Raw genomic sequence first — 10,846 nt, 5'->3', positions numbered from 1 at the left:
GGACAGAACGCCAGCCGGCATGTCCCTATTGCTGCACGGCGGCGGTGGCCCTGTCCCGCTCCAGCATGGCTCCGGCTGCCGTGCTGAGATGGACCCGCAGAGCCGGGGGCCCTGCTAGTCGCTCCGGTCCGCCCGGCCGCCAGCAAGAAGAGACAGACCAAACACCGTCCTTGCCGGGTGCTGACCTCCTCGGGAGAAATATTTTTGGCTTGGTCAAAATCTGGCCTTGCCATTTGCTCCCTCCGTGATGGAGGTTGGCGTTTTGAATGTATCGGAAGGTCAGGACGTGGCAGTTCACGTTTTTTTCCCCGGGTCCTCTGGTCCTTACGGCGTTTGCTTTGAGCTGTGATGCAGAACCACCATAACCCCCTTGTGAGGGGAGCACGAGCGCAGGGCTGTGAGTTTGCACTGACCTTCCCTGTGGACAGCCTCCGCGCGAGGAGCGGCAATTCCAGTGTCATCTTGTGAGTGCAGGAAGAGATGTGAGATGTAGTGCACAAAAATAGCCATTACAGTGTCCTTTGGGATGTAGGGATCCAAAATGCGTAGAAGGAAACAGCGAAAGTAATGCAGATGAGGATTTGTAAAGATAATGACCTTTGTAAAATGCCAATATAACTCCTCTAAGATAGATTGTGATCTTTAGAGCTTGTCTATAAAACGCTCGGCTGCAGAAACGATAAGTGTATTTGTGCTTCAGTCAGGCAAAGCTGTCACCGGCGGTGCTGTGGGTGTGGAGGGGGTTGCCGCTGGCGCGGGGGTGCCAGCGAAGGCAGCAGCAGCCCTGGCAGTGCCAGCGGGACGGCTCCGCTCCTGTGCCACCGCGCCGAGCTTTGCTCCCCGTCGGTGGGGAGGGCTCTTGTCCCAGTGCAGCGCAATGGGCGGCGTCGCCGCTCTGTGCCGTGGTCGGAGCGTTTTACGGTGCAGGATTGCTACAGCTCCTGGCACAGGCACGCCGGAAAATACCCAGCTGGTGCTGAGCGTGTTGCAAAGGTTTCCTGAAACGCGGTTCAGTGGGTTACCCCAAGGTACATGCTCCTAGTCTCCCCAGAACTGCTCCTGTAGACATAAAGCACAGAAAAGATGTCTTTTTCAGCTTGAAAGTATTTTATGGGAAAAGGCTGTCAAATATTTGTTTTCAAATACCTGAATATTTATTCAATATTAAGGTACCTCCTGAAATGCTCACCTCAATGTGGGTGTATTATCAGCCAAAGGCAAATAATTACTTTGCATAATGTATATATTTGACATCTCCACGTGTCTACTAATGTACTTTATCACCACTGTAGCTGAAAAACTAAGATGATGCGAATTTATTTGGCTTTTTCTAAAAGTACTCCTCTGATTCGGAGGGTGGGGACAGACCGGAAGCCCAAAAGCCAGAAGCTTGCCCTGGTTCTTTAGCAGTGACTGGAGGATTCCTGGATTACTTCATTCCATATTTATGCTCAGCTGTGTTATTTCAGGCACAGTAAAAAACTAAAGCAGTTTGAAGTATGTCTGCCAAGTGCTGTACACTTTAATTTGAAACTGCATGAATCTTACCCCACTGGAGTGTAGGCGTAGATCAGAAATGGGTCAGAATCTGGGCTATCTGGTACTGTATAAATACATACAGCTCTTACTCTGTGTCTTTCCCTGTTGTTGCTAGTAGCCGTGTCTGTGTACATATACAGACATTATATCCATTTGTATCTTGTGTGCGGTATATGCGTAATGCTTATCCCATCTGATGTGCATGTAAAGTTTGGATTTTATGTTGATACAGTATAGGTAGAAATATATATGCAACTAATATTAAAACAGTGATATCTGAACAGCTCTGTTGCTTTTTAATATTTACCTGTATGTCCCAGGCACACACACCCTGCTGGAAATACAGGTTGAATGGCAGTAGTTTTAAACCTGACACTGAGTTTATCTTTGTTCTGTTTGGGTTACAGGGTTGGGACCAGGGAAGTACATAATAAATTGGAGAAGAACAGGTGCGTAGAAAGCCAGGGTTTGATTTTTTTTTTTAATTGTAATTCCCCCCCTTTTTTTTTGTTTGGCCTATAGTCTGTCAATATTTGTTTGGCTTTGGCGGGTTTTTGTTTGTTTGTTTTTTAACAAATAACCTGAACAAAATTCTTAGTGACATTTAATGAATCCTGCAGTATTGCTTTGCTTTCTTACAGCTCAATTCTGCATCTCTTGCATCCCAGTATGTTTTACTTAGCTGCGTAATTGCATTACAATAACCCTGCAAAGCCCTGATCCTGCAAAGTAAATCCCCACGTGCATAACGGTGTAACTTCTCTTTTGGTTCAAAGTAATAAAATAGCCAAGATCAGGGATTGGTGTACAGTGTGAATACAGAATAAAGACCAGTTCCTGATCCAAAACTTACAAGTCTGGCTGAATCGGAAATATGGTGAAAGTGGAAGCAACAGCACAGGGAGATGAAATATTTCGCTTAAGATTGTACAATGGTTTCCTAACAAAGCTAGGGCTAGAGTCCGGGCATGCAACCCCCTCGTCTCTCTGCTGGGTGAGCTGGTTCGGTCAGAAGCATGCAGGTAGTCTCGGTGACTGCTATGCACATGTGTGAGTGCTTTGCCGGATTAAGGCCCAAATTAAGCTCTCTATTGATTTCTGGTGTGTGCTCCCACAAGCTGACAAACCACCTGTGTTTTCTTTAGACGTGCGCATTTGAAAGAGTGCTTTGAGACATTAAAACGCAACATCCCCAACGTAGATGACAAGAAGACCTCAAACCTCAGCGTCCTAAGGAGTGCCTTGCGATACATCCAGGTAGGTGTAGCGCTCGGGTCGCTGCCGGCCGTCATTGTGGAGAGCTTAATCCTGTGAAACCAGAGAATGGTGATAACTTTGCTTAAACCAAGTTACTTGTCTTTTTCCTGTAGCGCAAAGGAGAAATGGGAGAGAAAAACTCCCATTCTTCCTTCTCCTCCTGTGTGAGAATAGGCATTTATAAACTCCAGATTTCCAGAACATTTGGATCTCCTAGGAACACTTGCTTCGTGCAGTCTCCTTGTACTGGAAGTTCCTAGTTAACCCCAAGTCCTCTGTGGCAGCGGTGGTGATGCAGTGAACAGATAATTTGGGTGATTTTAAAGAGGGACATCCAGGCTGTATAAACTTAAACTGCACCTTTTTGAGCTGAGGTGAATTTTAATCCCTATGTTTTGGGGAGGTTTTCTCTTTGTGTAACCAAAATGAACAGACTTCCATGAAGGTTGTGAATGTCTCAAATGTTTGGTGAGGTGGAGATGTAAGTACAGGTCATTTGCTTGGAGGCAGGGAGAGACTGGAATTTGGGGTTGCTGCCTGAAGCTCTGGGCTACCAAGAATGAGACTGGGAGAAAGTAAAGATAAATTTGGTTGTGGTGTTTGCAGGTTGAGTGAAGTGTTAGTGTTTGCTTATTTAATATTTGTAAAAGTGGTTAATGGTAGCACAAAAGAAATTCTTAGAGGTGACCTCAGTGACTGTGAAATCAATAGCGTGTAATGCAATTAAAATTCATCTGGAAAGTGGAAGAGTTGCAAAATTTATAGTGCAAATGAAGAGAGCTAGTAGACCTCACACATTTTGGCTGGAATAAAGGATGCTGAGGACAGTTCACAGTGGGCTTTTCCACAGTAAAGCCTCATCTTTTTTCCTCGCTTTCTTCCCATTTTCCTCAGTCTCTCTCAAATACCATTTCATTCCTATGTTTGGAAGTATTGGACATTGATTACTTGCATCAACTTCAGGGAGTCGGTAATTACTCAGCACCTTTCAGAGTCAGAGCAGCTCAGCCCTGCTCATTAGTCTTCACCTGCTACTTTCCTCAGAGAAGCCTTTGGCTGGGGCAAATTCTGCTGGTACTCGGCCACTGGAGGATGGCAAACAAAAGGAAAAAGATCTTTGTTGCTTAAAAAGGTCATTTTTGGAGGTGTGGTTGTATTGCAGTCTGATGGGCATTAGGAGAGATCTGAGCCTTTCCCCTGGTGTCGGGCAGGCTGGTGTGGGTAGGGGTGAGGCTCCGTTAGCAGGAGGGAGATGGAGCGATCCTGTCGCCGGCGGGAGCTGTGGCCGTGCTCAGGGTGTCACGGACGGAGCTGTTTCTGGCGCGGTAGCTGACGCTCTCTGAATACTGATGCAGGTGCAGACCGATCCGTGAGCAGACTGGCAGCGTTTTTATTCTGTGCCTTTGGAAGACAGCTTAAAATTCTCTTTGAGGCTGTCGGTGGGGATGGCCGATTCTTCCTCTCCCTCTTCTCTGGAACCGTTGTGAAGTGTTTTGAGGCTTAGACGCAGTGCAGTTTGTGCTGCCTACAAGCCTATGTACCAACATCTCTGTGAATTGTGAGGGATTAAACTCTGGTCGTGTCCTCTTAAGAAGCGTAAACTACTTTTATGATGGTCCAGAAGGTATTCGCAGATTCAGAACCGCATTTTGTTTCCTTTAAGTTTCTGCCACTCAGCGTCCATTTCAGTGCCGCCTTTGAATTGCTTTTCCCAGTGTGGATCCGTTCTGGGAATGGGAATGGCTGGGATCAGCTGTGTCGACTGCTCGGTGTGCCCGTGCTGGTCTGCGTGCCCACTGCCTGGGGCTGAAGGGGGTCTTGGGGTGATGTAATCGCGGTGCATTTAATCGTTCAATGGAGTGAAAATGCAGAAATTCTGGTGGTTAACGGCACGATATTCACTTCCCCTGTGTTGGGGACCGTCACGCTGTGGGTGGCTGTACCTGCACAGCTCCCATTTGCCTGCGTGCGCTGCAGGCGTTGCGGCTCGCGGGAGGAACTGCTGCTGTGACTTGTCTCGGGTGCGTGGTGCCGGCGCCAGCGTCTCAGAAACTCCCCCGCTTGCCCCCGTTCCCTGCGGGCTGGCTTCGGGGAGCAGCCCTCCACCTCTCCCACCAGTTTCAGTGCAGAGAAACAGAACGTTCTTACCCAAATGTTGTTATGTCTCCAGCTTCCCCCTCGCAGGGTGACGGAGCTGGTTTTGTGGTGGAACTCGCAGGGTTGGGGGCTGCAGGTGGGAGGGGCAGCTGGGAGCCGGTGGGTGCTGGAGCAGAACCTGACGAAAGCCCCGAGGCCGCAGAGGAGAGCTGCCCCGTCACCCGGGATGGCCCGAGGGTGGCCGCCACGCCGGGATGGTGCCAGCTGCACGCTGCTGCATCCGTCCGTCTGTCAGTGGTGCCGGAGGAGGCAGGTCGGTCAGCCCGCCGTGGCGGCCAAGGTCACAGTGACCTCCCGGCGTCCACGTGTGTGGTGAGCACATGGCGAGCACCAGCCCCGGGGCAGCCAGCGAGCCGGTGGGCTGCGTGCCCATGCCTGACCCGGCACCGGGGCCAGCTTGCGGCCCCGCGGGTGGCTCGTGTGACCTCCTGGCTGGCATGGCGTCCCCCGCTCCCGGCGCCTGGCCGTCCCCTTCTCCCGCGGGGCTCAGTGGCAGGAGGATCCCCAAAGCAGAGTGTTTTCCTTGGCAGCGGCTTCCTCGTGGGTCTGCGCTTGCATCACGGGATGCAGTTGTGCTAAAAATTTGAGCGCTCTGTTTATTTGCCTGAAAAATACCAGATTGTTAGAAATCAGATTTGAATTTTCAGAGTTCAAAATTAGAAATGAATCTTCTTTTTTTTTTTTTAAATTTTTTAAAATTCAGTTTGAATTTAGCTTTGATCTGTCTCACCAAAAATAACATGTGTCACCGTGGGACAGGATGAACCGCCTGCAGACGATGCATGCCTCTCCCCAGGGGTTATGGATGGGGCTGGGCCCCTCCTGCCAGCTCAGGCAGGGTGAGGTGAATCCCAGCCTCATCTGCAGGCAGTAGCACGGAGTTGGTCATGATTACAAAAAAAACCAAAGGAATTGTTGCCCTTTTGGCAGCAAATCCCACGCCAGACTCAGCGTGTTTCACTCGACAGGCTTGGTGCTTACCTCTCCCCCCTGAAAAGAGAACAGGGGAATTGTGCAAAGAAGATTTAAAAGTAAAACCTCTTATTCTCGATAGAGCAAAGTAGTTTTTCACTGAAGGGGAATAAAACCCTGAAAAACCAAACCCAGATGAGTCTGGCACAGGAGGAGTGCAGCGTGCCGGTCCTGAAGCTCTGCTGAGCCCATGATCTGTGCCCGCAAGGAGTATGACAGTGCATTAATTGTTGCAGCCTGTCTTCCGCCAAAATCCTTTTTCCTCATTCCAGCTGGAACTTCTTAGAAACAGGCTGTTTGTTTCCTTGGCTGGATTTAAATGTTTGTATCTGCATCAAATCAGATAAGTCGGAAAGTTAAATTCTGAACTTCCCATGGAGTTGTCATTTTAATTTACCCTTAGAGCTGGGCTTGTGCTCTGCAACAGTAAATTAGAATCTCTGCAATTAAACACACTGTTGCACAAAGGAAATTAGGCTGAACGCAGCTGGACGTTAAATCCTTTTAAATGGTGATTCAGTTTGGGGCAGTGTCCGCTGTTGTGCCGTGGCTCTTGGCTGAGGGAGTTGTCCCTGTGGGTCACAGCAGCAGGGTGGGCTCTTGTCCCCCGCGGCACAGCCCCTGACGAGCATGAGCCACCTCGCCCTTGGATCTTCACTTTGCTCCTGCAAAACAGGAGTGAAAATGCTGGAAAGTTTCTAAGAGGTGCAAAGTGACGTGGGAAAGAAAGGCAGTGTGAAGAAAATGCTGTTGGCTTTAAGAGAGCAGAGCCCTGTGGCCTCAGCCGAGAGCGAGGGGACGCGCCTGTCGTCTCACCAGAGCCATGCTGCGAGGGGGGGGTTGCTCTGTGTGTGGCCTGTGCCCGAGAAGGTGCTGCGGGGACGGCTGGGGAGCGGGGCCCTGCACAGAGGGTGTCAGCCGCAGTTCGCAGCCAGGACGGCCGGGCAGCTGGGTGTTGTGGTTTGATTCTCTTCGAAGGATTCCTTGCCCCCTAGGAAATGTTGTAATCATCTTGTTGGAAGCTAATTGAAGCCTGTAAGCATGGCTGTTTTCTCTTTGTCCTCAAACTGTGCCTGTCGCTACGGTACCTGCACACCTCCCAGTTCCAGGGGTTATTTTCTGTTGCATATTTAGCGTACACCTACGTCCAGGTGATGTCCTCCCCAGGTGCCGTCGGGACAGCCGCGAGCAGCACAGCCGTGATCTCTGGTCACGCTGCGAGTCCTGCGTGTTGGCCGGTTTCCCCACCACAACCAGAGTCAAATGCTGAGTAAATAATCTGCTTACAAACTGTGAGACACAGCGCAGCTTCCCAGGGCCTGCAAAAGGTGAAGAGTAGAGTCCTTTGAAGACTGCAGGGTAGGGTGCCACTGTCACCCAAACTGCTGCACGTGCTGCTCAGACGTTGCAGAAGTGTTGTGGGGGATGCTGTGGTGATAGATGTTAGGCCTTAGTCCTACAGAGGAATATTTGCTCTGTTTAAGACATGGACTTTGCTTATGAATTCAGACATCCTCTATCAGTCCTACTTGCTGCTTGTAGTGGTAGAGATAGAAAATAGCTGTGATGAACTTACGATTTCTAATATGATCAATTTATCATTTATTGCCTCAGGAAGGAGCAGGAAGGGTAGAATTTCATTCTCCGCTAGGAGCTGGGGCAGGCTGTGTACCCCACGATGACGGGTATTGGAGCGAGGCCTCACCATTGGGCCATGCCTGTAGTCTCCCCAGGAATCACCCAGATAAATTCTTGTTGCAAAGCAGTCTCTTGATTTTTCTGGTCGTATGTGCTTAGAGAAGTGTATAAACGAGTGGCAAAGCCATTTAAAAGTCACAAGACTGCTGCTGTCTCTTGAACTGCAGACCAGCTAGCCAGAGAAGTATTCTACCAAAGTAAAATAGTCTCTGTCTCCATGATGGAAATCTTCCCCTTCCAAAGCCGGTGGAGGCTGGGGCAGGTGCTGGGCTGCATCTCCCTCCAGCTCCTCGCAGGGAGTGGAGGCAGCACCTTACAGTTTCCGTGGTCTGATGCCTGTCTCGGGAGCTAAAAAACACCCAACCATGTTCATGCTAAAAAAAAAAATCACGGTGAACTGGACTCAAGGTAATTGACGTCTCTTTAGATTTGCAAGTGAATTACTGCATTGTTCATTTTGAGGGAAGCGTGCCTGATTTCCTCATCTGATTACAGACGTGGGCTTCCTCAGCTGAACGGGCTTCACGTGCCCATACTGTGGCCTCAGCCGACCTGCTGGCTCGGTCACCGCTGCCCAGACTGATGGTATTTTCCTTTGTCATATGTAAGGGCTTTAGATTGAAGTTAAAGCAAGGACAGAAGTTCATGGGTCTCAAATCATTGTCAGATGGAAAGAAAAACAGTAGTTTGGCAAACTCAGACTGATAGGTGCAAAGGGAGAAGTGGTTATCCTGGGCAGGAGAACGGTCCCTGTCCCTTCGTAAACCAAAACCCATAACCCTGCAGTAGAGGACGTGTCAGCATCAGTCCCTGTACTTCGATGCAGGAGGCTGGTTCAGTTTTTCACCGTTAGCACGTTCGTTATTTCGACTTCCCTTGTGTCTGCGTCCTCCTTTGTCGTTGCTGTTTGCAGCGAGTGCTCCGGTCCGTGCAGTGTGTTCCCTGGTGTCACCGGCGGAGCCGAGAGCACAGGGTGCTCTGTAAGAAACAGCAAATTGCAGAGCTGATTCCTGATCTGCCAGGAGTAGAAATCCATCGTGAACCGACTTACCTGTGCTGGTCAGTAATGCTAATTGTTTATATGGGATGTTTAAATTGTTTGTCCTCACCTGGTCTCTTTTGGCTTTTCAAACCGCCTGAAGCAACACACTGCGCACCTAAAAGCAATGCAGTTTCCCATCTATGCCAACAATAAACAACAGAATTGACTCCCTCAAGGGCAGAATATATACAGAGCACCATCCAAGGATGCCTAAATAGGGCATGTAGAAAATCCTTTGTGCTGTCCCTCTGAAGCTGATCTTGTGGACGTGTGAACGGGCCAGATACGGTTTTCACATTCGTTAAGTGCTCCTGTTAATAACCACAGCATCTCTTCTTTTGGTTTGGTTTTATTTAATGGCTGCTTCGTCAGGGCCCGAGCACAATAATTCATCCCTGTCTAGTGCAGAGGATCAGAACAAGACCAGTGGATTTTTAAAGTCTCCTGGTAATGCTTCAGTTAGGGTTTAGTGTTTCCCAGGTAAAGGAGGACACTGCGAACCTGCCGTCCCTGATGCAGGGAGGTGCCGTACCCCAGACAGAAACCCGACACCTCTGATGTTAGCTTTGGCCTTGTATGGGTAGAACTCATTTACATTCAGGCACTGTAGTGGCTGGGTTATTGATCAAAATTCACAAGCCAGACTGGGATGCTGCATCCAGTTAAGTTCCCCACCTTGAGAAGTTTAGCTGTAACTTATTTTTTTGTTCTGTGCCAGCTACTAGGTGAACCTACTTATCTTCTATAAAACTTGCCGGGTAAGAACTGGGTCCATCAGTACTTTCAGTGCCTCCTTCATGTGAGCAGCACTCACGTGCCAAGCAGTGCTGCTTCATGTTGTTTACCTGACCTGATCAATTGATTGCATCTTGTCTAATTAGCTGGAATTTCCTTGCCAATAATAAAGGCTTCCAGCAACAGTAGGCTGTGGTCATGCAAGATGGCGTCATCTGTAGATTTCAGAAAGTGCTGAGAAATAAGATCTTTAAAAAAATAGTGTTAAGTAAAGAAAGTTGAAACTTGCTTAGAAATGTGAAACAGAATTAAGACGTAGGGCTGACCTTCCCCTGGAGTCAGTAGGAGCTGTTCTGGCACAGCAAGTGCGGGATCTAGTTCCTGCCCTTAGTGGAGTCACTAGGGAATTGATTTTAGTGTCAGAGACACGATGTCGGGCCACGTCGATACGGGAGCTGGGGTGCTCAACCCGGAAAGCCGGGGGATGCTCGCAGAGCTTCCAATCCCTTGGCACTCAGCGTGCTGCTCTGAGCCAGCCAGAGTTTCCCCAGTCAGGTGTGTTTTAGTAGCTGGGGACTGCGCTTAGCACACAGCAGCACTGACATCGCATCCCCTTGGTCATTGAGAAGAAATGTGGGATTCCCATCCTGAATCAGAGTTTGGTACTTGAGCTGGCACATCCGCCAGAACTGATGTGGGCTCCCAGGCAGCTGCGCTCTGACATGAAATCCTCTGCCCGCCCTCCCCAGCTGCAGCGAGATCTGCCTGAAGGGAGGCTCCATCCAGAGAGCGCTCGGTGGAATTTTATTTGCAGGAGCAGCCACAAAAGGTGTCGTGCAGTGGAGTGTTTAAAAATGCCCAGTGTTTGGACCTTGGTGAGTGAGTGGAAGCTGTTTCTTAACCTTTGCCAAAAGCGATGGTGATTTTTTTTTTTTTTAACAGTGTCTTGTTTGTGACTCATACACAAGAGTTTGGAAAGGGTAAACAGAATTATAAATCCTGTACATGTTTTTTTAATTGTTAGGGAATCTACATCTGTCATACTGCTGTCATTTAAGCAGTAGTTTAAAGAAGCACTCAAGGTTGTAAAATCCAAACCAACCTGTAAGTGGAGCACGGCACGGGGTGTCGAGATGATGGTTGTGTTGTAGCCTGTTTGGGTGCCGTTGCCCGTGCTGGTTGTCATCTGCTGCCAGAGTGTGGGCACGCGATGGGACGAAAGTGGTGGTAACTACAGCTTGATTGCACGAGCTTTCTTTTATGTGTAATACTGCAGAAGTCACCTACCTTTAAAACAAGGCAAAACACCCAAACAAACAAAAAACCCCACTGACATTGTAACTGCTTGGTTTGTGGGTTTGCTCTTCCCCGAGAGCCTGATGGGGAAGAGGTCAAGGGCCCAATGGCACGAGTTACAGGGGTAGGTTGGATTCCTGTTCTTGTTAG

General features: G+C 49.1%; 1 protein-coding gene across 3 annotated transcripts in view; it reads left to right on the top strand.

Moving 5' to 3' along the window:
• The window catches only part of MNT (MAX network transcriptional repressor), a 44,883-nt gene that overhangs the window by 16,495 nt on the left and 17,542 nt on the right, over positions 1-10,846 (top strand). For 2 of the 3 annotated variants that reach the window (XM_074845528.1, XM_074845527.1), the window contains 2 exons: positions 1,947-1,988; positions 2,685-2,796. In XM_074845528.1, coding sequence (XP_074701629.1) covers positions 1,947-1,988; positions 2,685-2,796 — 154 coding nt within the window. The remainder of the gene's footprint in view (positions 1-1,946; positions 1,989-2,684; positions 2,797-10,846) is intronic. The other variant, XM_074845529.1, reaches the window with a different exon arrangement.

The sequence above is a fragment of the Strix aluco genome, chromosome 19 (genome assembly GCF_031877795.1).
Source record: "Strix aluco isolate bStrAlu1 chromosome 19, bStrAlu1.hap1, whole genome shotgun sequence".
NCBI lineage: Eukaryota > Metazoa > Chordata > Aves > Strigiformes > Strigidae > Strix > Strix aluco.
The sequence above is the reverse complement of the archived record's forward strand: the minus strand, read 5'-3'. Positions and strand labels throughout refer to the sequence as shown.